This window comes from Contarinia nasturtii, unplaced genomic scaffold (assembly GCF_009176525.2).
Source record: "Contarinia nasturtii isolate CC-2019 unplaced genomic scaffold, AAFC_CNas_1.1 Cnas_scaffold_695, whole genome shotgun sequence".
Lineage (NCBI taxonomy): Eukaryota > Metazoa > Arthropoda > Insecta > Diptera > Cecidomyiidae > Contarinia > Contarinia nasturtii.
This window is the reverse complement of record NW_022198046.1, coordinates 10,135,162-10,162,148: the sequence shown is the minus strand read 5'-3', so window position 1 is coordinate 10,162,148 and position 26,987 is coordinate 10,135,162. Positions and strand designations below refer to the sequence as shown.

General features: G+C 34.2%; 3 protein-coding genes across 4 annotated transcripts; all 3 read left to right on the top strand.

Moving 5' to 3' along the window:
• The first annotated feature begins 189 nt into the window (after positions 1-189).
• On the top strand, positions 190-7,212 carry LOC116341206 (aquaporin-11). Its single transcript, XM_031768134.1, has 5 exons — positions 190-1,043; positions 1,294-1,453; positions 1,558-1,672; positions 1,774-1,912; positions 6,585-7,212. Exons 1-5 carry the CDS (start codon positions 842-844, stop codon positions 6,794-6,796), a joined length of 828 nt encoding a protein of 275 aa, XP_031623994.1. The 5' UTR covers positions 190-841; the 3' UTR covers positions 6,797-7,212.
• Positions 2,905-4,488, top strand: LOC116341207. Its single transcript, XM_031768135.1, has 2 exons — positions 2,905-3,057; positions 3,587-4,488. Exons 1-2 carry the CDS (start codon positions 3,007-3,009, stop codon positions 4,199-4,201), a joined length of 666 nt encoding a protein of 221 aa, XP_031623995.1. The 5' UTR covers positions 2,905-3,006; the 3' UTR covers positions 4,202-4,488.
• A 2,381-nt stretch (positions 7,213-9,593) lies between the features above and the next one.
• On the top strand, positions 9,594-26,972 carry LOC116340921. 2 transcript variants are annotated; one of them, XM_031767673.1, is made up of 3 exons: positions 9,594-12,239; positions 17,711-18,727; positions 18,870-26,972. In XM_031767673.1, exons 2-3 carry the CDS (start codon positions 18,574-18,576, stop codon positions 21,302-21,304), a joined length of 2,589 nt encoding a protein of 862 aa, XP_031623533.1. In that variant the 5' UTR covers positions 9,594-12,239; positions 17,711-18,573; the 3' UTR covers positions 21,305-26,972. The 2 variants fall into 2 exon arrangements, with proteins under 2 accessions (XP_031623533.1, XP_031623534.1); XM_031767674.1 differs by lacking the exon at positions 9,594-12,239 and adding an exon at positions 14,020-14,134.
• The last annotated feature ends 15 nt before the right edge of the window (positions 26,973-26,987 follow it).

Sequence of the window (26,987 nt, the reverse complement as noted above, 5' to 3'; positions counted from 1 at the left end):
AGAATTTCAGTGTTTTTTCTATTCTTAAAATAGTGAGAATAGTGCATCAAAATCACATTTAATAAGTTGAAAAAAAGGTCCCACATCAAAATGCATAAAAATAGAATGAAACTGTACAGCGTCATAATAGAAATGAAGTTCAATGCTATAGTTTCATATTTGCACAATTTTCGTTGTCATCAATAGTCTTATATACATTACATTAAATGGAATTGAAATCAATTGATGTTATTGAGTATAAAATAAAGTAGTATCGTTCATATCAACAGTTTCGCACTAATATACAACACATCAACAGCGATATCAACGTTCATTTTTAGTGCATATCATTTTCAGAATGATTATTTCCACTCACAACGTCATCATGGCGCTCATATACTGGTAAAAGTAACAAATTCATGGCTTTTGTTACGTTCTCGTTTATCGTCAGATCATAACTTTACGCTGATTTAAGAACCCAACACCGTAACTGAAATGTGAAAATTGTACAAAGTGTTATGAGACTCATCATAAAATCTAATAAACTAAGTCATGAAATTTCCAAATTTTTAACGACCAAAGAAAATTGTTTATCATTCGTTCTTTCCTCCCTGTCAACCAGATCATACTTGATTTTTTTTTCTGTGTTTGTTCTTGTTTTGCACGAATCCGTTCGTTTTCCATGTGATGCGACCAGTCCGCCAATCATAGCAAGTTCGAATTTGCAGATTAGTGTTAAAACCTTTGAATTGATCCCAATTCACTTTGCAATTTTTCTCTCTTGAAAATCAAACACACAATACGTATTGCGGTGCACGTAATTATATTGGCAACAACAACAACAATTCCGACGACGAAAAAAATGATGTCTACAGTAAAGAGCTTCATCGAAATGAATACGGCCTTAGCGATTTCAACCGGATTTATTGGTTTGTGTTGTCTGCTCGCAGCAATTGCACGAATTGTTGTGTCGCGTACGGTTAAATCATGTCTCGTAAAGGAGCTGCTGTATGAGGCGATAGCAGCGGCTGAGCTGTGCTCATGCTGTTTTGAACTGATTATTGGTGAGTGTGGCCGACATGAAACAAACAAACGTAGAAAGATAGAATGAGAGAGCAATCAAAAACCGTTTCAAGTTCAAATTAATTCACTGGGATTTTTCGTTTTTCTCTTCTCGTCAATTGTGTTGCATGCGCACGCTTGGCGGTCGTCTATAACTTCTTATGCACACAATGCACACACACACACACACACACACACATACACACAAAACAAATTCGTTACCCAAAACCTATTGACACAATTTACACACAGTTGCCGACAATTTTGGCGTAGCGGTTTATGCGATATTTCTGTTCTTTTTGACGATTTTGTGGTCAATGGTTTGGGGAGATGCTACAGCATGTTGCTACATACAGATTGAAGATTGGCTTGAGGGGAAGACTTCATTGCGTTTGGTATTGTTAAAAACATGGTAAAGTTTGTATTTTCAATAGTGACGATATCATTTTACAGTTCTGTTGATAATTTTCATATTTTTTCTTTCCATGCAATTCACTTTCAAAAATGGACGAAAAGGGCGCAAATTATGGGCGGTTGCTGTGTCTATCGTTTTGTGCAAATATTTTGGTGGTTTGAATTTGCCCAGACACACGAAGGACGAGCTTTTGAAAATTGCACAACTGATTTACAAGTAAGATAAATCACGATGGCCCCAACCAATATTACGATGAAACCGTTGGATCGTTTGTTTATTCGATTTCGTTCTATGTATATACATTCGACACATTATAGGTGAACGCTTATTTGGGAGCATTCATTGAAGGGTTTGCAACGTTACTCTGCAGACTAGCTAGCCGAACAATTGCTGATGTGGGAATGCGGCATGCAACATTCATTGATTCATTTATTGGTACCAGTCTCGTCGTCGCTGGTAAGTTATATATTCTATATGTATAGCTGGAAATAAAACATGCATTCCATCGAAGATTGAATGTATCGTGCATTTCTATTCCCATGACATTCGGATACATTTCAATTTTCGTTGCCTTTACACAGTAATCGTTTTGCATTTGGTGTGAACTATTAATGTGTTTCACTTTTACTTGAATAATTCTGTTATTTCTTGCAATGGAAATTGGAATTTGAGAAAGTTAGCGTCGACTGCATGATAAATGTGATTTACATGAGAGACGAACTTTTGCATGTTCTCACACGCTCACAAATCATTCGACGCTATTTTTTACGAATGATTGTCTAAAATACTTTTGAGAAGGAAAACATCAACGTAAAAATTAGTCCACGTAGTAACATGTAAATGATGAGCAAATAAAATGAGTTTAAGAATCATCTTGTACGACTCTTATTGTAATTTTCATTATTCTTTTAAGTATAAGAAAAATTAACAATGACAATTGTTCTTGCAATGTAATAAATGTGTGATGAAATTTTTCATTTATTGCGAACAGTATTTGATAACATCTCTCAGGGTGACTTTGACGCTTTGATGAGAATCGTAAAAAAACAACACTAAAGTACACTTGGCGATATAAATATTGACTTTATTTTTCGTTTTTCATATATTCTGTTTTTCTTTGAATACTCCAAGCAAAAGATAACCGTTCCTTTCAGTAAATTGATCTGTTTACTTTGGAAGAAAGTTCAATATAGTTTGAAGAATACGAAATTTTTTGATACTTTGCCTTGTATTTCATCTTTCTGTGTCGTTCCATTATTCAGACGTTCTACTGTATTCTTCATATGTGTGCCTGATTAATTAAGTATACAAATGAGGGTGTGTCTTACTCCGTAGGCAAATAACGATAATTATCACCATATTCTCTTTGAATTCCTTTGTCACTAAAATATGTCCTAATTTTTGAAAAAAATGTTTTATATGTAATAAACTCTGCGGTAAACCATTAGTCGATAATTGATGCTGAAAATATTCATTTGTGTCGCTGTATAAATAGGGAAGATTTTCATGTGAACAAACAGTACACTTCAGATTTAGATATTTTGTGTAAAATGAACCATTCAATTCAAGTCTTAGTTTTGGTTGCCTTTTTCACCAATGGCGTAAGTAAAAAACATTGTTAATAATTTGTTTTTATTTTGTCAGTACTAATAGTTGGTTTGAAACTTTAAAGCATGCTAAAGCAAAGATTAAATGAATCGTTTTATATATTTGCTAAGCGTAAATTGCAGTTTTCTAGAAACTTAAAACGACAATTTTCAGAAAATGGGCAACATTTTGTTAAACTTAGAAAGTGAGTTGCAAGGAAACAAGAATATATTTTATGTTGTTACTTTTTTTGCCTCTGATTGCTCTTCTATTTATCTCGTATTTTCTGAAAAGTTTAATTGCGATAAAGACGTTCAAAGTTTTGACTTTATTAAAATAGTCATCACTTCAAAGGGTTTTGTTTTTGAAGATAATTTCCATTTACGACAAAGACTGTAATTTCCGTTGAAAATTGAAAAATTTTAAAGGCAATTTATGCATATTCGAGGGTGGATGTGGTAAATTTTGCAATTCACTGTTCACTAAGTAAGGTCTCTCATTTGAAACTTTGTCAAAACGTTAAAAATAATTTCCGTAAAACAGGTTCAATTGGCGTTTGGTGATAATTCAAAAATGTTTGATGAGACATTTTCTGACGGTGTTAAGGATATCGAAGAGAGAATACAAAAACTTAAAAATACCCTTCAGACCGTACTAGATAAACATCGCAATAACGAAGACCTGTTATTTATTAAAGAAGACATTGAAAGATTTTTTGTCACTCGTACGTTGACAAGTCTTAAACAAGTACACGAAATGTATATTCAATGCAGTCAACGATTTGAACCAATTTATACGGAATATCTGAGAAAAGTGAGCACAATAAAGAACGCCAAAGAAAAATCAGAGAAAAAATCAAAATTCCAAGCAATAGTCAAAAGTTCAAGAGGAAAAGTTTTGATGACATTCAAAATTGGCATATACCTACGTTATATTCAAGACAAGTTGATCCAACTCGAAGATAAACATAGTATTTTTTCGACAATCTTGAATTTGGTGAAAGTAGGCGAATCTGGAGATGATAAATTGGATGAATGGATGATCGCAATTAGACCGGCCATTGATATTGAATCGAACCTTAAGGAAATTTTAAAAAATGCATCTTGCCAAGAGATTAACGATTTTATAGACGCTCTTAAAGAAACTTTTACATCATAATTTTAATCATTGTAAAAATAAACAATCACAAATGTTATGATTTTTTTAATAGTAAAAAATTATTTACTTACATTTTGTTTTTGAAAAGAAACTTTTGTTTATCATTTCATGAAACTATGTAAAAAAAATTAAACAAAGTGTTCTTTCGATTTGAGAAATAAAAGTTTGACAATGAATTAAGACAAATTTAGCGACAAAAGAAAAACTGACTAGTATGACTACATTTGATAAAACTGAATAAATAATAGAAACGCTGGAATTTACATTGATAGATCCTCGAAACACAATAATATCTGTTTTATTACGCTTTTTAATAACGAAAATATTTTGATACAACATGCGCCAAATTCTGTCATAACTGAATTAACCAAAATGGTTGTGTGTCAAATTGTATAAAGTGGGGCCGAATTCGTTGGATTAACACATCGCTTCAGTATTCAGTATTTTGATCAACATGGGACATTCAATTCAATTTTTTTCTTGGCTATGTATATGGTTATGTTACATTTTAATAAAATCTTGGAAATAGTCTTATATTCATTCTCGAGCATTCAATTATATTCTTAGAAATTGCCTGACTTTTCTAATGAGCTGGCAGAAACCTGAGAAAGAGTAGACAACCTCGTAAATGTTATTCAGTTTCTGCAATCGATAAAACTGAAATCGTTGCAAATTTGGATGCTTTGATGTTAATGAGGTATTACTTGCAAAGTTATTTTTATCGTTTGCTCGATCTATTGCAGAAAATGAATGATGCATATTATTCCTGTTGCCAACAATTTGAACCAAAAAGAAATATATAATTATTTGCTCCGTTTCTTGAAATACATGCAAAAGAAGCTTACCGATATCGAAGACAAAAATAGTATACTTTTTGTGATTCTGAAAGACAAATAAAAAGATGCGGACGCTTCTCAGAACAGGCCAAGCTAGAGGCCAAGACGAAAAAAGTAAAAAATCCAAGAAATAAAAATCTTCCATTCAATTGGCAACATTATTCCAGCAAATTACGGTCACTAACTATCAACTAAAATTTTCAATTTGACCAAAATACATGAAATGAATATTTTAAATCGAAAATGCATTCAAAAATAAATGAAAATATTCTCAATAACTTTTAAGTTGTTATTCTTTAATGTAATATAGGTTTCGCGCCGATGAGTTTTAGAAAAGTTCAAAATTGCTTTTGCTTTTGCTTTTGGAAACCCATGCGAAAAGCTCATTATTTTATGTATTATTCAGCCAACAGTTTTTTATTTGCTTCACTCATGACAGCACTCCATGTTTAAGAATATTTTCTACATCCAAGTTTTTGTTCAAGAAATATTTAAAAGAATATTGAAAAATATTATAAAATTACAGATGGTCTCAGATAATTCAAACAATATCATATTTTTGAACTCATAAAAATATAACGAATGTTCGAAAATGCGTCACTTAATTTTAAGACGTATGAAAAAGATCAAATAACGTTACTGTACGTCGAACGAAAATTATTTTGAAAAAAATATATAATATTTAGTTCATTTTTACTTCTTGATTTTTGTTTTCAAATAAAAGCACTCATTCAGACACCATATTTTCTAACATTAAGTTCTGTAGTATCTACACTTCTATTTTATAAAGAAAGCAATGGAAATGTTTTATTGCAAAAAAAAAACCGAAAAATACTAGCTTTAGCAATCGCCACTTTATGTTGCATACAAACTACAAGTCAAACATTAATAACTCAATTTCCGAACGCAACTTTTCGCATAACTTTTACATGATTTTTAAAGATTTTAAAGATAAAAAGGGATATTTAAGAACTGCGAGCTCGCGTGAAGTCAATTAATTTGGCAAAAACTTTTCAGTCCGAAATATTGAAACGCAAAAAGCATTCGTCCGAAAAACGATGTTTGAAACTTCTATTAATTTATTTGCTCAATGTTCATCGCATAAATGGCTACAGAAATAAGCGAAAATAATTTCCAAATGCGATTCGAGGGCATGGACGGATTATGTTTCGAAAAGCATTCGATAAACATGTTGCATAGAATTGAAATTGCATATTATGCGTAGTATTCAAAGACATGCATTTGGAGTTTTTGTTGCTGTTGCCGAGTACGAGAATTTATATAATAATATAGCTTATTAATTTTCCGTTTTTCCATTATACACGTAATCAATTTGATTTCATTGATGAAAATCAATTTTCAACAATCAAATTTTGCTTGATTTGATGATGTTAACATTGGCACGTCGCAAAGACGCATGTTGAATAATTTCTGTGTTTATCTTGATGTGCATTTTCCACTTATTCCCATTCCGTCTGTCTATCATTCACATCTTCTTCTCTCTTTTTCTCAACCGTTAAATTTCTATTTCCATTTTCTATTTGCAGCTTTCAATTATTCTGGTGGTTACTTCAATCCGATATTGGCAACTGCTTTGAAATGGGGTTGCAGTGGTTATAGCAATATCGATCATATTATTGTTTACTGGATTGGGGCATGCACGGGTGCTGTGTTATCGGTGCCATTGTATAAATATGATGTAATTAAGAAGGTCGTTGGTGAGGAGAGTTTGGCAAAACTAAAACCGAAAGCCGATTAATTTTATACAATTGTTTCAACCCGTCCGCCGCCACCGCCGCCGTTGGCACCCGTTGGTTTTATTTCGTTCGCTCTTTGTTTTCCAAAGTTGAATTCATATAAGGCAAATACTTCAATTTAGGCTTTGTATTTTCTAAATCGGATCCCGTTTTACATGATACACGTTCGCGTTTTACCCCATTCAAATCGATTGTAAATGAGTGCGAGCATAATTTTAGCTTTGAATGTACACACGCACGCATTTGTGCACAGGCAGTGAATTTAATTACAATATCGCATCGTATCGTGAGAATAAGTTGAATTAGTGCGCAATTTGTGCCACATGTACGTACATTTTTGTTTTCGTTTATCATGTACGCCATTTTTTTTTCTGTTTGATAAAATAAATTCCATATAATAAAATATTTCTCGTTCATAGTCAATTGTTAAATTGTTTTAATTTACAGCACGTAATGCAATTGTTGTCGCACATGGGACATTGCATTGCCTGTCGATCAAAGGACATTTGTTGCTGAAACGCGCCCACAAGTGCGCCGAGCGCACACGCTCTCACATTCAGCCATCGTTTATTTTATTTACGAAATGGGCCATGATTCAAATGGCGAATGACTCCAATTTGCTCGAAAACATAATTCGATAAATTATCAAATGCGTGTCATTATCGTTTAATAATACACAATATAAATATATGTACTGTACCTCTACAAAAGGGCAGCCTGAATAGGCGCATAAATTGGGTTTCGTGCATCACCATCAAAATGTACAACACATTGTAAGTAAATAACGTATATTCAGAGTCTCAAATTAATCAGACGAATAACAATAACAATGCGATGCCATTGAAGACGATGAAACGCACATTCTCGTGTGTACTTTATTTAATTATGACTTTCGAGTCTATTGTGTTTGTATGTGAGCTGAGGGACTGTGTATGCCTCCCAGACGCCGGCCTTTATTTTCCATTTAATGTAAACTTTGGCAAATCTTTTACGCGCCACATCTAATGTATAAATGTCCTTTATTCATCCTGATTTTACTCTCTATACGTATACACAGTACATACATTTGCAATATCTCTTTCCATCTTTTAACGGGTCTTGTGTATCTCTCTTCTTTTGATAATAAATACGAATATTCTGTACAGTAAAATGTTGAATAAATTCCTTGAATTTTGTTACAAATTACACATGAAATAGCTGTTTTCATGGCATCGTCTCTTTTGTGTGTGTGTGTGTGCTTTGGCTTATTATTCTAATTGGAGTGAATGCTACGACAAGTACTTCACATAAAAATAATGTATTTTCCACACATATTTTCTCTCACTCGATGTCTACTTCTCTCTCTCTCTCTATCTCGTTCTCTCTCTCGTTCTCTCTCATTCGAAATGCGCCTAATTCACACATGAAACCTCATTTATTTATGGTTTCTTTAACGCTGCATGTTTATTAAGAAACATATGTACATTGTACAGTGAACAGCAAACGAAAGAGCGCGCGCGTCGCTATATTGTTCAGTTCTTCTCATGTGCATACATATATTTCATGCAGAATTTCCTGAAGTCATTCAATTTGAATATATGGATATCTTCGGTAAAGACTCATTGCAGTTTCACTATTGCGTTGAATATAAAGCACATTCGCTCATTCCTTTTCACTCTGTATCGTGTAGCAATTTAACATTTGCGGGCTTAAATGCAAACCATTTGTAACCACGGCATTTTGGTATTGTGTATTGTTGATTCATGTTAAATTTCATATGTTCGTGTAGTTATAGGCGCTCGATTCGTGTGATGAACATGCGTGTTATATGTCAACACCAAATTATTCACTCCAAAAATTCGTGCGTTTCGTTTCGAAAATTATATTTTGTATATTTGAAGTAGTTCTATCCATTGCATCAGCAGTGAATGCGATATTCATCATTAAAAATACCTAACCCTGGTTTCATTTGAACCAATACATGTGCAAGCATTGAATGTACACAAAACTTTTTCCAGCCTGGAATACTATCGCCGCAGTTGCTTTCCAGGGCGTGATACTCCCTTTTTTGTCCCTCTTGAGCTTCACAGCAAAGCTTCTCGCACACACACACAGATACGCATACAGATAAACACAAAATCCAGTTTATCGCATAAAGCAGCAATGATAGAACCGCAAAACTAAATGATGAATGCAGATGTAGAGGCAATAAAACTGATCGCTTCACAGGAAAATTAATCGGAAACGGTTAAACTAGCTCCTCGAGGTGGATTGCTAAGCAAAAACAAACAACAAAGACAACAAACGACGACCGTCGGGAATGTGACAACAGTAGCAGCAGCATTGGCGGGGAAATAACGTTCAAACGCGCACGCTCATTCCAATGGTTCCAATCAAAGTAGCCGCACGTTTTATGTAACGTCTCATTTTCGGTTTTGAAATCTCGCGCGCTCGATGAACCAACACTCGGTATTTTTTTTCAAATATCATCAACGAAAATTGCGAGACATATACAATATTCACATATATATAAGCTTGCGTGCGTTAAGAGTGTTGAGACATTGTTATGCGGCGCTTGTGATGTGTGTGTCACGCATTTAAGCGGTGGAAATATTTTATGAACATTTGGAATCCTTTCTGACTGTTGTGTGTATGATGTTATCCATTGCATTATATAGTGTACGGGCAGCACAGTGAGTACAACAAGAGCGTGAGCAACTATGGAAGTATGAACGGGTGCCAGTCTGAGTGAACGACTTGTCGTCAGTCAGTCGTGAAGTGTGTGCCGTTGAAAACGTTTGCGCGCAATGACGGTGTTACGCCTATAACATAAAAATATATTACACTTTAAATGGAATCGAATGAAACGCGAAAATTCCAACAAACTCAAAGCAAACAGCATAACATTCGATCGAAACTAGAAAAGCATTTAAAAGTTTTCAACAAGAAATTTTTGCTACTTTTCAAACAATGTATATATATATATGAGTGGGGATGCAAATTCCTTTTTTTCGTGATTGTGTGACACATAGTGATTTGAAATTTTGAGCACGCACCAAACAATTTAAAGAACAGCAAAAGAACAAAAGACAAAAAGAAAATATTTTACTATGAACATCGAAGTGTAGCGAGAAGAGAAGTAACAATAACAAAAAAATATATATGCAAATATTCCGTTTGATTTAAAGTTTTCGCATCTCAAGTGAAAAAGTGAAAAGAAAACGAGCATAGAAATTGTTCACAGATCTTTCTATTCGGTGTTTTTCGACACAATATTTTGTCGCCGATATACTTTTCCGATGCGATTCGGTGTGTAACCACATTTTTGGATAAGACATATACGGACAGTTAGAAAGTGTGTGAGTGAGAGAGAAGCACATTTCGAACGGAGATACTTTTTATTGGCAAAGTTGTGAACATAGATGAACCAAGCCAACGAAAAACAAATTTTTTTTGGTTCTGGATGCCGCGCGCGTGTTGACTGCTGCTATCGACATACAAAACTCAAACTTTCTGAATATATGGCATCGAAGTCGATCTCTCTCTCATTTCGTGTGTACTCAATTCAGCAAATCGATTTTTATTCCGTATTTTTCTTCTTTTATCGTTTTACGTGTGCTTTCTTGGGTGCTTCGTATACATACATCGGTATGAAATATGTGCAATAGCCATCGGTTGCAAAACGAACACCGAAAAAACTTGGCCGAGGAAGAAATGTGTTTAAATGGATCTTTGACTTGAAAAGGTTGTTGTCGTTTTTCTTTGGCTCGATTTTTTTTATTCTCTATCGTTCGTTCCATGCCTAAAACACGAACGTTCGTGTGTTGGTTTGTGTTCGTTCTAAAATATAAAACAGAACATCACGTTTTTAAGCGAAAAATAAAATAAAAAAACGAGACGAAGAGCGAAGCGCACGAATGCTCTTTGGTAAAAAGACTCCTTCGAAAACCAAAGCAGAAAAAAAACACACACACAAACCTACGCATTCAATATTATAGCTATAGTTATATGTATTTGAAAAAAAAAAGAGAAATATTCTTTTCAAAATACATACCACATTGTATCCATTTGTGTGTGCTCTTTTGTGTGTCTTTCGTTCAGTGTGAGTGGCTGTGGTTACGGGATTATACGCATCCAGCATTGAGATAGAGCAAGCAAAATAGAGCGAAAATACAACATAAAAATCAAGAAAAAAAAAACTCGTCAAAAGAAACGATATTGAAAATAGTTGCCATTTTATATTCAATGTGTGCAATGGATTGATATTCAATGAGAAATATAAAAAAAATTGAGTGTGCTTTCTACAAATCCATTTCATTTGCCGAATATATAAATGTGAATTGAAAATATCGACTAAAAGAATGGAGAACAAAAAAGTATTACAATTTGATATAAAGTTGTGGTGCATGTGATTGACGCGTCTGACAACGCAACGGGTTATATAGATACAAGCACTACGTGTACAGTATTAAATGAGATAAAAAAATGGAAAACTAAACCCCAAAAGGGAACGAAGAAAACAAGATAAAAAAATAAATAAATAAAGCTTTATAGAAATGATTTTGAAGCACTAATCTAACAATCTCCACAATCTGACGGTTGAGGTTTTTCTCGTCGCTTATCTCGTTAAGTCTTTGTATATGTGAGTTACTTTTCTTGTTATTGGGTGAATGGTGCAACTAAATTGAGCTAACCAACGATAAAAACGGGAACAGTACACATGCATAAAAGTGAAAATAAAAATAAAAATTACATCTATCAAATGATTCAAATAAAAAAGAAGAGAAAGAGAAAAATGAGTAAATAAGATCAACGACAACAAAAAAAAAAGAATAAATATCCCAAACGATTGAGCGATTCGATATAACGAGCAATACTCAAAATAACGAGCAAGCGAGCGACCGAGTGAACGAACGCGTGTGTGTACATATATGTTTTGAGTTAAAGAAGCACATTTGAAGAAAACAACCCAAGTTATTCAATAAATAAATCTGTTCGGATAACATTTAAATGCTTTGAGTGAAATTTGAGTGTGCGTGTAATCGCAATGATAGCAGAAAAAAGTGCTCGGTGTTCAATCGACAGATAGTTAATATAAAAATTGGATTATCCCAAAAACGAGACATCAAAAACCGTTTGTGAACGAAAAAAAACAACAACGACAAAGTCGACGAAAGAGAAATCAATTTTGGTCCCAGCAATCAAATACCATCGACAGTTCAATACTAGAAGAAACGAAAATTATCCACGAATACGACGACGACAATGACATAAAAAAGAAAATGGACAAAAAACTAATCGGCATATAAAAAAAGCGAATTTAAGTTGATGACATTTAATGGATATTTCATTGAGAAAATTGCAAAAGATCAATCCCTCATACATTTCACAGTTCAACTTTTTAGTCAAACGGATGCTGCATAATTCGAAGCACTAGAAATTATACATATACACAAACACAAAAAGGTAAGCGATATGTTTATATGTATGTGTTTTTATGCGATCTTTGTACGATGTGTCGTCGCCTTTTGTTCAAAACCAATCCATTTACGTAGCTACTCAGCTTTTGTGGGTGTGAGTGTATTTTCCTCCATCTCACTTTACATTCCATATTTTTTTCGTTTTGCATGCTTTTCGCCCTGCTTCTGAATGTAGTGGCAAATGTTTCCGAAAATCTTGAATCACGAATCGAAAGAAAGAGCGAATAAAGAGAAAAATCGAGCAAAAAAGAATAATAATAAGAAGGAAATAAGAAATGATCTGTTGGATCGGTGAAAAAAAAGTGAAATGAAACGGTAATATGTCTGTCTATCATGAATCACATTGTTTTTTCGATTTCGAATCGGAATAATGTCTGTAATTTGAAAGTCAATCGCGTTCAATACGTGAAATAATAGCATTAAATAGGAATAAGCGAAGCGTGAGTAGTAGCAAGAATGTATCAAAATGCCAAACTCGTCGTCACATCGTCATCGTCGCCCGCATTGTCCGTTACATCGAAACGTCAAACCCAAATCAAAAGATTTATTAAATAAAACTAATAGCTTGTCATCGCATCACAATCATTCCACGTATCAATATATTCTTTATGAAGAACAACATTTGTAAGTTGTATCTGTTTCCATGTCCCCTCGGTCCTGGCACCATCATTTGAAATGTTGACGTTTGACGGTGTTTTTGATTTGCTTGTCGTTGTCGTTCTAATCGCAATGGTTTGATGTTATGCGACTACGACAGCATATCATATATATATATTCAAGCTCTTGTTTGCTCCGTATGCAATTTTGCGTGTTTGTGACGGGCATGAGCGTGTTATGTGTGTGTGTGTGTGCTCTCACTAAAACCTATAAGGTAATAATAACAATCGAATGAATTTCCATCAATTTTTCCCAAAAGCAAATAACCAGATAACAAGATATCGAAATATTGTAGCATGATACACAGACGAGGCGTGTGCTATCATGAGAAAATGAGTAAACGAACGAACGAACGAAATATCATTCAGCTTTTTGCCATTTCGAATGCCAGCAAAACCGCAAATGGTTGAAAATGTGCACCATTCGAAATGTGAATATGTATGTGCACGAGTATTATCTCTTTAACTCTCATTAGCCGAGATCATTTCATTTCGTTTCATTTTGTACATACAGTGACTGTATGTGAGTGTGTATGGTGTAGACATAGGCATACAACCAAATAAAGTGTTTTATAGCAGTAAGATGAACTTTTCCGCACGATGGTCCAAACGTATTTAACATTTTATACGCTCGTTCACCATAAAAATACATATTTTTAATGATTTTCTTATAGAACAGCAATATTTGCAAACTTTATCCGATCATCAGATGTCGCTCAAAAACAAAAAAATTCTTTTCCTCGCAACCTCAAAAAGTAAAATGAATGTATCGTAATAATGTATCAAAATAAGAAGTGGCATAATTTATTCGAAGGTTTTTTTTAAAGAGGGAGCTAAAAGATTACGAATTTCTTATCACTGTTCAACATTTTTCTAAAAGCTTTTAGTTGTTGCTATTGCATGAATTCAAACGTGAAAGTCAGAACATTGAATTTAACGATATTATGTATTATGGTCCATATCACCATCAAATTTTTATGAGATATTTCGGAAGCGTATCAAGGGGAAGTGGCTCAAGGTTTAAGATAAATAGAGAAATCATTGGTGTTTGTCGTACAGTCGGACTTTTATTAATCACAGTTAGATTTCTAATTTCAAGCTATTTGCACGAAGTGAAGATCAAACATTGAATTAAATCATTTTATACGGAAATTTATAAATAGAAGTGATTTTCCTTTAAAATTGGAATTTAATTTTAGTTTGAAGTGGTTGGGTGACATCCAAAGTAAGTTCCTAATCTAATTGTTTTTTTTTTTTTTTTGTTTTTTATTAATTGTACGCTGTTCATTGGTACATGACCACGATTTCGTATGAAATGAATTGAGTGGGAATAAATGCGCAGATTATTTTCCTTTTGTTGGGCTGGTGGCCTTACAATATTTATTCTATTTACAGCCTCGACATTTTGAAGTATTTTAAAACTTTAAATAGAACAAATATTGTATGGCCACTGGCCACTTCTATTGTTCAATAGAAGAAAAATAATCTGCGTATATCTTTCCACTCAATTTGGTTTCTATTCGCTGTCTGTATTATATGTTAAATCGTATAAAAACAAGCTAAAGATGATTTTTCGACGTCTTTTTCAACATAAAGAGTCTCACAAGAGTAAGACGAACTTTTCCGCACGGTGGTAGATGCGTATTTCATCAAGCAAGTTCAAAATAATATTTGTTCGATTTTTCAAGCTTTTCAAGCGGCGTAAAGTTCGAGGCCAAAAAAATATGTTCCACGCTTTCATGATGTACCCATTTGTATGACATTTGAAATTGTTCTATTTGCTAAAACGCTATAAAAAAATGTCAGAGAGTTTGAAGAAATGTCAATGAAAAATAGGAGTACTCCTCATAAAAATTTTTGGATTTTTGGCTCAAATCCTGTAAAGTCAGATTTGAAATAACGTTTCTGTCGGGAGAGTTATCGTGTTAACAAACTTTGCGTACGTCGGACAACGTACGACCCACAACATCCATGCTCAAAACGACCTGATTGGGGTTCTCTGACCGGCGGAAAAGTCCAGAAAAAAATGTGTTTGTGGTGTCGTTAATTTTGACCCATTGCAATACTTTCCCCTTACACACTAGGTGTGTACGGAAAAGTAAAACCAACATAAACTACACATTCAAACACACCCAAACCCAAAAAGTACACACCAAAAGTACGCCATTAATAATAATAGTAATAATGTTTAACGATGATTGCGATGTTTCTGTCAAATCTATGGCTTTGGAGATTCTTAACAGGCGCTCGCTCGCTACCACACACACATATACACACCGACATATTCATTGAGCAACAACATTCTTGCATTGTATGTGCAATTGCTCATGTCTCTCTGGGAGAATGTTCGGATTTATAGTTATCCGGAGTATGAGTGACAAGAGAGAGAGAGAGAAAAAAAAAACTATTGTTGTTATGAACATGTGAATATATCGGCTCGGGTATAAGTCGATATGCAATTCTTCAAATGTGCATACTAGAGCGCATAGTGTAAATAAATAGAATGTGTTATGTATTACCAAAGCTTTCCTGACAGCTGAACAGAGATTAACTTCATCTTTATGTTTTGCCATCCCCCCATCTATTCCTGATGTTCATTGATTGTTCCATGGGGCAAGGCAATCTAAGGAGAAATAGAAAAGAGCACGAAAGATAGATAGGGAGTGAGAGAAATGCTTAAGCACTCAAAACTACGTGAATTCTATTGACATTTTACAAGACTTAAATCCGATTGAAAATATTGATTTTCCGTCGTTTTATTTCTTCGGATCTTTTCTTTCTGCTTTTTTGCTCACTTGGATTTCTTTCACAGACTCTTTTATGCTATGATTATTTTCTTCTCTTGCAAAAGAATTTTTTCGCAGTCGTTAGGTTTTTTTTTATTTGGCCATAATTTTATCCAATTTATTTCATGCTCTCTCCATCTCCACACATTTTTGCCGCGATCCAAATTGCTCCTCAATCGCCATTGCTTTCATTATTTAAACGCATTCTATTTGAAAAGCGGATTTTGTGAAACTGCTGCAATGAGAGAATGTACATTCACTGTATTTTTCATCTTCACAAAAAAAATTTCGTTTCGTTTGTTTTGCCCATTTTCGCTTCGACTACCCAGCGAAAATGAACATATACACACACAAATTATTATGTATTTTGTCGACTATTTGAAATGCATCGAAAGCGAACCGAATTTGCGCTGCCAACTGAATTTGTGTTGTAAATGTTGTGTGCGCACAGCACTGTAAAAAAGCCAAAAATATAAATTTTTATCGCTTGAAGGGTCAAAGTTCATACAGCAAATTGCTGTACTAATACAACTAATTCGGCCACTCTCTTTCCTTTGGTTACAGCAGCCAAATGGCCGAAAAATGCTTGAATATGTATGCGCAATGTTTATATAAGTTGTGTGTGCGAGTTTGTATTGCGAATGTACTATTCGTTATTGCAATTGCTGCTGTTCCTGTTCATGTACACTGCCAAAAATACAATTTTCGTAAAACATGAAATTGAAAACCCATTATTTCGGTTGAGGTTACATTTGGTTCGTGTACTCAATGTATACGGGACAAAATATTCCAATATAATATTATGATGATGCCAAGTGCAGTGATATACAAAAACAGCGAGAGCAGACGAGAGATAGATATATACACAAACGCATAGAGAGAGAGAGTAATGGATATAAAAAGGTCACAAAGAGACAAATAGAGAGAAGGAGAGTAGAGATATAGTGGTTTGTTGGCATTAAGCAAATAATATGCATGGTGAAATGAATGAATTAATTTTAACGTATGTCAGAACTTTGTGCAATGGACCGATTTCAATGGGATCCCCCTCGAAAAACATCCACCTCTTTCCTTCGCATGCGTATATACATTATACACATATACACACAGTCAATTCAACTAGAGGTACAAAACCACAGCTATCAACACCAATTAACATGAAAATGCCTCCTGCATAGTATATTAATAGTGGCATCAATTTTAATAACGATACATCCGTTGAATACACATATCACGCTTACACCACAAAAACTGCATAGAATTTTTGGATTTTATTAAATTTACTTATTAAATATGGTCAGTATAAAGCCCGGGGGTCCAGTATAAGTTCGTGCTTTATCGTGTTGGTTAACAGTACTTTCGCCAATTTCATTCATTTTTTTTTACTTTTTCCTTTTCATTTTTTGTGTGGAAATATTTCGCTGTATGTTAATCCCATTTTAAAACTCGTTGACCTTAAATGGTGTGCATGAAATTTGGTTTCTCTCTCGCTCACGTTTTCTTTCCGTAAAATATTTTTTTTTTCGCCAACCACCAACATTACCGCCATCGTTCGATTTATGTTATTAAGTAGCTTGAACTTTATTTTTTCGGTTGTATTCAACTTTTTTTATTGCATACCACTGCTACTTTTGTGTATTGTAATTTATCAGTTCGATTGATGTTCGACTAATGGGCTTTTTGCATATGCTCAGCGTTTTTGTTCGTCTGTAACTCCCAAGTTAATATGATTGAATTGGTTTTTCACTCGATTTTTCTCATTCATTATCACCGACTGAAATTTAATTCATCTATCAAAATGTTTTCAGTTGTAGTGTTTTTTTTAGTGAAAATGCTATTGTGAATAAAAAGCTTTTTGACCTGATTTATATTAATGCAGCATTTATCACTTTTTGATGGTCTTACTTTTTCTAAAGGAATTATATTTTTTTTGTTGTAAAAAAAAAAACAAATTAAACTAATTCAATTTTTTCCTACCACATTTCAATGGTGTTTTTTCTCTCTTTCATTTGCAGAGCCAGAGAAACCGATAGATATTCAGCCAGAGAAAGTACGTTAAATGGAGAGTCGGGATGTCATGACCACAAATGGACAGCATAGAGAAATACCATTGTAACCAACAACAAAATATGGAAATAGCTTTAAAACCAATCTGAATTTATATATATACACAAGTATATGGATATCAACTGAAATTGAGAGTATAAAGAGCAAAAACCTATGGAAGTGTTATCTTTTTTTCCGTTTGGTTTCGAAATATTAAACGAAGCGAATGAAACGAGAACATTGTAGATAGAGAATAACCATAGAGACAGGAAGAAAGAATTATCAAAAAAAAAAAAAAAAAACGGTATAAAATTTTGATGGAAGTAGGGATCAAAGTTTCCTATTGAAAGCAGTTACAACAATTCGTCGAAAACGAAACGAGTTTATTCGAAGCAAGAAAAAAATGTTTAGTTAAAAATTGCGAATGTAATCAGATTAAACGAGAGTTTGAAAAGTTTTTTTCTTCATTTTTCGTTATTTCTGTTGCTGTTTTGTTTGGCTGACAGGAAATACTTGACGAATCGAACGTAAGCTGACTTAACGACGACGACAACAAATAAAATATGGTTCTTGTTGCCATTTACTAATACAGAATGCATAAATTCTCTGGTGAAAATTCGTAAAATACACATTGAAACTGTATCAGAGATTGATCCGAGCGGTAGAGCAATACCATTAGTAAAATAGATAGAATAGGCACATCAATCGCAATTTTTCGACACACAGAGAGGGGGAGTTGAACAACAAACCGATTCCTTGGTAATTTATCAAGTTGTCGAAGTAGGTAGACACGAAGTCGAATCGGAACAAAGTGTACGTGCGTATACGGGCAATGAATGATGCGAAAATGAAGCGATTTTACGTTGCTGTTATCGTATTGAGCATCGTCGCAATCAACACTGTGTATTCGTGTCCATCAGAAGTTTGCACATGCAAGTGGAAAGGTGGCAAACAGAGTGTCGAATGCGGTGATAAATTTCTAACAGGTGATTACATTTTTGTTTCAAAATTGAATATTCACAAAACTGACGAACTGAAAAGACACATCAAAACAAATTAAATTTCATTCATAAAATATATAATTTGATGATTGTTGACGTCTCTTTTTTTTGTCTTCATTTTTCTTAGATTTACCCGCCGGAATTGATCCGGGCACACAAGTGCTCAATTTTACGGGCAACAATTTACAGTACTTGATGAGCGAACGTTTCTACAAAATGGGACTGATTAATTTACAAAAAATCTTTTTGCCAAGAAATCAATTGAATCGAATTCATGATCGGGCATTTCGTGGCCTGTCCAATTTAGTCGAATTGGATTTATCCGAAAATATGCTAACTGCCATACCATCAGAAACATTTTCGGATTATAATTCATTAATGCGATTAATTTTGAACGGAAATCCAATTCGTGAAGTTAAGTCAAACGCTTTTAAGCATTTATCGTTTCTTACAACGCTCGAATTGAGCAATTGTCAATTGAATGTGGTTGAAGATGAAGCATTTTTGGGCTTAGACAATTTGGAATGGCTAAAATTGGATGGTAATCGTATCAGTACATTGCAAGGGCATCACATTTTACCACAATCGTTACACGGCATCAATATCGATGGCAATCGATGGAATTGTGATTGCAAACTAATCGATTTACATTCATGGCTGAACACATTCAATGTGCCGCAGCAGTTTGAGAATCCAAAGTGCATGTCACCAGAACGATTGGCCGGTCAAGTGATAAAACATCTAAAAACGGATGATTTGGCATGCTTACCCGAAATAACGCCAGCATCCCAGTTTTTCGAATTGATCGAGGGTCGTAACATTTCTTTATTGTGCCGAATCACGTCGTCACCAGATGTTTCAATAACATGGTGGTTTCAGGGCCATCTACTGCAAAATGATACATTCACTGCGCAAAATATGCACATTTACTATTTCATTGACGAAGGAAATGATGAGAATAAAAACAGTGAACTGTTTATATACAATGTTGTTCCTGAAATGAATGGCACATTTTCATGCATTGCCGAGAATGCGGCCGGAAAATTCATTGCAAATTATACGATTCGCGTGCTGGTTAAAGAAGAACCGGTCGTGGAAGAAATCAATTTTCCCTATCAATATTTTATCGTAATAATTGTTGGTGCTGGTGTTGCGGCATTTGTTATTGTATTAGCATGTTGTTGTATAGTATTGAAATGCAAACGAAAATCGAAACGGAATCGTAAATTTAAAAGCGGCTCACAAACGGATGCCACACTCCAATTGCAATCAAACCAAATTAAATTTTCCAGTGCAAAACCAGATGCGCCAACCCTATATCCAATACTGAAAAATGGAAACTATTCGAATCAACAACATCAACAGCAACAGCATCACCAACAACAGCAACAACACAAGGAGATGCAATTGACAATTGGACCGAGCGCATCATTGCTTGCCCACCATCACAATCTCAGTCACAATAGCGGCAATGAAATTACATCGGTGACAGGCAGCCAATGTTGTAGTCCGCCAACATCAATACGAAATTATCAAGATCAAAATCCTGATTTGATAAATGATGCTGAGAGTGTAAAGAGTCGTACGCATATCGATGTTGATGATGCAGCCAGTGAACAAGCATCAATTGGACCATGTAGTATACAGGGTTTAAATTGTGAAAATGGTTATCATCCGAGCGAGAAAATGCTACGTAATGCTGCGAATATTGCAAATGCTGCTGCTGCTGCGGCTGCTGTCAAATATTCTAACCCATTGACGACCTTACCTCAAGGCATCAATAAAGATTTGTATCATCATCACCATCAAGTGGATGTTCACTTGAGTCCGGGATGCTTTTTAGCACAAAATTCGAATCATCCATTCGTATGCTACCAAGATTATCATCAAGGCATACCAATGTCACCATTGGTGCAACCCCATTTATTAAATCAACCAAGCAATCAAGTGAATTTCTATCGTACGTTGCCGCACAAACCGAAAGCAAAAACTGCACATAATCAGGGTGTTCGGTTTTCAATGGAAGCTGAATTCTTAAATCAGGGTTCAACGCTCGCATTTGACACATACAATTTACGAAAAGATATTCGTTACACGGTCGAAGGTTATCCAAAAGCGGGCGCCGATAATAATCATCAAACATTGCCACAAGTAAACGATCAACAATTTCCATCGCCGCCGGACGGTTATAAAAATGAAACAATTCAACCCATCGTAGGTATCTTAAGTAATTCATCGATGGTTTGCACCGGAACACCGACCGGTCTACCACAATGGCCACCAGCATTGCCCGGCTATAATGTAACTAAAATTGATCCAATCATAAGTTCAACATCGCCAAATCTTATATTAACGGCGACAAATGCGAAAAAAATCATCCTAAATAACAGCAGCCTAGAAAAAGATGTGATACCCGAAAATCGTGAAGAAGAAGAAGAAGAAGCCGAACAGTATAACAACAATGGTGATAAATTACGACAATTGACAGGTCCATTGGCCGATAGTCCTGATGAAGGTTATGGCGGCGATGCACATGATGCAACAACGCCAGCCGATACTTGACACATACCAAACTCAATCACCCAAATACCCACTGATAACAAAGCTACCCATCATCACAATACAACCACCGCAACACCAATGACGACGACGACGAATAATAGTAGTCATTCAATAGTTCCAAATAGCAATTTCGATAAAATTGCCGACGATTCGGTTGCACTGTAAGTGACCGTATGTCGGCGAAAACTGAAAACTGAAAACAAAAAACAATTAATTGCAACGAAATTACCGAACCAAACCAGAGATTAGAAAACAGATCTATTCTGTACTACGACAGACATGCACACATATATATACTATAACTATATGACGGAAAAATGGAATCGCCATGAAAAACTAATTAAAATCGAATGAACGAACTACAACTGTAGAAAATCAATTAAAACTGCATTTAACAGCAGATATTGTATGTGAAACTCAAATTGGATACCTGTTGTTGTGCGATGTGCATACGATATTAAATACGTATGAGTGTGAGTGTTATGTGTTTGCGAAACGGGGTGCGACGATATATGAAGACGATAAATTAGCAATTTTCAAAATGACGCAATGAGCATAAAGCCAGAAAAAACTGACAGCCAGATAAAGACAGGGTATTCAACCAAATACATGCAAAATAGTTTGCATACATACACACACACAAAGAAAGAGAAAGAGACAATGTCTATAACAAATAATGTGAGTAGGGAAAATTTGCTAGCGCAATTGAAATACTCCAAAACTCAAAAGTCTATAGACGCACATAAAAAGCAAAGTTAAACTTTTAGTCTAATTAGAATTTGGGATGATGGAAAATTGGCGAAAAACCGTATATTTAAATATGCTCTCATGCACATTATACGCACATTGAAAAGTGTAAAAAGAGTATAGAACGGGCGCAACAAAATATGTCTAACAAAAACCAAAAATCCATCACTCGCATTTTGGCCAAATTGTATTTACTTTAGAACTATGAATTCATAAACTTTTCCATAAATAATATTATTACCATTATTAATTCGTCGTTGTGCGTGTATTCATGCGAGAAATGACAGTAACAAAAGAATTGAGAATTCTCAAGACGCCAGCAAAAATGGGAATGTGTCATGGCAAAAAGTTTTTGATGATAACGTTAGAAGGAATGTAATATATATAGGAGAGCAAAACAAAGATTATATATCTGTGTGTCGGAATAACAATAGGAAAATGTGTTGTTTTTCGGACCATCCAGAAATATATATAGGATGCAGATGTTTTTCGTCATCGAATTCTTCTCCGAAGTAAGCGAAATAGACAAAGTGAAACAAGAGAACTTTTATACAAACAAAAATTGGAAAATGATTCAATCATGACATCACATCTATCTTGATGTGTGCATTTCCACACAATGCAATTGAAATATCAGAATTGTGATGACTTGTATAGCGTGAGAGTGATTGAAATAGACAAAATATAGAGCGAGATCGACAAACAAGTCACAGCCGAACAATAACTTTGGCATCAACAATCCTGATGATGTTTTAGCGATGTCTAGATAAAATAGAAATGTGAAAGAAGAGAGAAAGCAAGTTTATATTAAAGCCGAAAACATTTATTAATAGAGAACAACAAAATATGCTTAAAACTTCCGGAAATTGATAAAACCGACACGAGTAGATCCTCTTGTGAACAAAGACCTCTCACATTTTTGAAAGCTCGTGCTCGCTCATTCACTTTATAAAATTGAGGAGAGAGAGAAAGAAATTTATAAATATGTTTTGTGTTTGTACGTATAAAATCGTTACTACGAAACACGCGCTCATTCCAACCAAATCGTTGGCAAAATGCAGAACTCATTTTTCTATATCGCCGTTTTATAATGTATATTTTTTTTCTCATCGTTCGTTGATGTCGTCGTTCTTCTATCCAATTTCATTTTATTTCGAATTTTTCAATTTATCCGTTTCACAACAGAATCGTGAAGGAGAAGAGGAAAATTTATTTGCACAATGCAAGAGAGAATAAATGGAGACGCAAACAATATACAATATTTTTCTTTTCTCATATTTTTGTATGTCTATAACATGACAAATATGTATATCTCACTTAAATAGATTTCACCAATACCACTCATCCAGAACAAATCCTGAGCGAAGAGAGAATGGGTCGAGAGCGAAAAAAGATGCCAAATTACATATTTTCCATCGATTCACCACCAACAATAAAACCGTAATAACAACAACAATCGAACGAATTATATTTATCTCTCGATACTGTGTTACTACTTCCGATTTCTTGGACCTATTCGTCGTTGTGTCGATCGAATACATTTTCAAAAATTTATTCATACCAACAACTCAATACATATATAGACGCACACACAATGTTTCACATGCCAAATAGAAGGACAAAATATAAAGAAATGAATCTGGCATACAAATAAAAAAAAAACACAGTAAAAAAACAGAGATAGAGGGGGTGGAATAAGAACCAAACAGAGAACGATGGAAATTATTAAGATGTTTGTGCAAATGGCAATAGAGCCGCATCAGAGAATAAGAATTCCTAAAAGTAGCTAAACCTATATATACTCTCATTTCTGTTTTTACTTCTCATTTTTCTTTCTCTATCGTCGGCATTCATTGAAAAATATTTATTTTTCATTGACGAACGAATACAAATTATAGAAAACGACAAATATGTATACATTTAAATGTAAATGGCAGTTCTTAAATCAGAAGAATACAACAGAAATTTCATCTTAACAAAACAGATGAAGGGAAACGGGGGTTGGGGCAGCTGCGTTGGCGAATTATTACTGAAAATGTATAAGTCTTATTAATGTCAAAAATCATGAGAGAAGAAGACAAAATTGATTGACATGGCTGCTTTTATGAACATTAAAAAAACATTTCTTTCCATTTTTTGTGCTCTCTTTCGCTCTGTTTATTTGTTCGTTTCCTCATCTTTAACTTCAGCTAATACGGTTCGGCTCTGCTGCAGCACTGGTTGTTTTTTCCTTTTATTTATGTTATTTAACGAATATTGTACGCTCTTTTGTGAATAGCATTCAATTGAATGGGATCGGATGAGAGTGGGATGTGAAAGCGTGACAGATTCATATGCAATCATATAAACATATAATGTTGTATTTATATTTAGTTTAACGAATGATGAATACGTAGCAATATGGAAACGAATTATTTACGATTGTTATGATGGATAGCATGCATTCGTAACAATCAACGAAATCGAATACAAAATGCAAAAATGCAAAATGTGAAACCATCATCAGGCAAAATTGTCGCGTAAATGTAGCATAACAATCGAAAATGACAGAAAATCAAACCATACATAAATTTATGTAAGCTCACACCATCAGCCTCTGTGTGTTTACTGTTGAGTGACTCTCGAGCTTTATGAAAATCGTAAATGTACAATGAGTATCGCAATAAATGGGGAATGAAAGAGCTGGATGTGAAAGGACAAAGACACATACGGAGATTAATTGTACAACGGTACGGAATCAAGAGAGATTATATCATTAATATTGAAGTAAATCTGATGATGCGGAACAAAAAAAAAACACTGATACATGATTTCGCGGCGAAACAGACAAAAAAAGATATTCAGCCAACTTTATTTGTGAAATCGTATACTGTACTGTCACCCGTTGCCACCCCATCATTTTCTTTTTGCATGCATTTACTCTTGTGCTCAAACACACACAAACAAAACCAGTTTATATCATTTTCGAGACATATTCAATGTTAAAGCATTAAACATCAATTTTACTTCTCTCAATCCACGTCACGACAGCACAAATTGTCGTCTGCACAACATTCACATTCACATTCACTGTGGTTTTATGGGCGAAAAAATTAAGTGTGTATATATATGCCCGTTCTACTTTACTTCATGAACCGCACGTTTTATTGTAACGACAAATGAAAATAAAAAAAAAACGGTGCTACCAAAGCAAAGAACGAGAGACGGCAAAGAAGAGAGAAAAAAAAAACATGAAAAATAGAAATATAAACAGAAAGCACAAATAATAAAAATGGATGCAAAGAAATCACTTTTAATTCAAAATGTATGTGATATGTACAAATGTGTATATTTTCGTGGGTTAATGTCCTGAATAAAATTTGCTCCGATTTAAATTGAATCGTGTGTACGTGTGGTTGCAAAGTTGCTAAAGCACTTGGCATAATAAGCACGTGTGTGTGTCAGTCAGACAGAGCGACTATTCTATTTCTTTTGATTCGTCTCTATTTCTTTTTATTCACTCTCTTCATCATGTCGATTTTTCATCGGGCTCTTATCGAATCGTTACATTTCCCTCGAAATTCATTTCGACTTTATTTTTTTTTTCTACTTCTCTTGAGCTTTTTCTCATTCTTCACATCGTTCACTCTGTTGTCTTTCATTCTATCGTTTGCCAAATTGAACAAAAGCTCTCAGCATCTCCGGTTTTATTTTCGTTTTCATTTTTTCACTGTGTCTTGATGTTTTTGATTTGATGGTTAATGAAGCGCCTCACTTATGCACAAATATACATTCATCAGTGAGGCTGGGGCGATGGAGAGGCAAAGCCGAGTTTGATTGTACACTTCTTTTTCGGGTAATATAATATCGACAAAACGCGTGAGCATCATCATAGCATGTGCCCAATTTCAAAAAGGAATTGAAAGGAATGAACCGTTGAAAAGAAAATTTTCTTGCTTTTTTCAGTTTATTTCTCTCTTCTCTCTTCAAGTGTGTATACAAGTGTATATGTCAGCAGCCCTATCTATTTACTTAAGAAAATGCACAATAGAAAAAACTAATTGAATTCATGCAAAATCGTATTATGTTTACTGACACAAAAAAGCCCCCCATTCTCTCGATCTATTTTCTTTATTCTTTTTTTTGATGTATTCACGTACAATTGAATAGAATACAAAACATATTGACGTCAAGACATAGCGTGAAAGGAGAAGAATGGAAATTTAACCATATGTTCAATTCATTAGTTTATTATTCCATCTCATACCATCGTCAATGCTGGTTACTGTTGTCGCCATCACGCCAATAATCTATTATGAATAAATATGGTAAAAATGTATCATATGACTTTCCCGCACACACAAGCAAACAAACAAACGCTAAAAAAAATGTTTGAAAAGTCACAAATTGAAAAATCGTTTTATTTTTGCATAGAAAAAAGCAACAACATTTCTATATTCATTATTATACACGTAAAAAGTGAATGAAAACGGAAAGGGAAATAAATAAACTCAATGAAAATTGAACAATTCATGTTGTATAATTAAAATGGCATCAATGCTAATGTGTTACCTGATTTAATCTTTAAACCATGTTCGATTTTTTTTTTCAAAATCGTTTGCATTAATTCGATGATAATTTTTTGCATACGCATCAAAATTGAAATAGAGCAAAACAGAAAAAAAGCAATTAGGAGTGGGAGAATAAACGGGCAATGAAATCAACCAAACCGATTTGCAAATGATAGAACAAAAAACAAGAACGCATCGTTGCGTGTAATTTTTTTATATGTCCAATTCATGTTCGATTTTCAATATTGACGCCAAAATGCTTGTTAATTAAAATTGATAATAATGATTATTTCCAAAAAATGAGGAAGGAAGCAGTGGGTTACCCTTGTTGGAATTTCTAAATAAAATGTCTTACATCCGTAAGATGAACTTTTCCGCACTGTGAT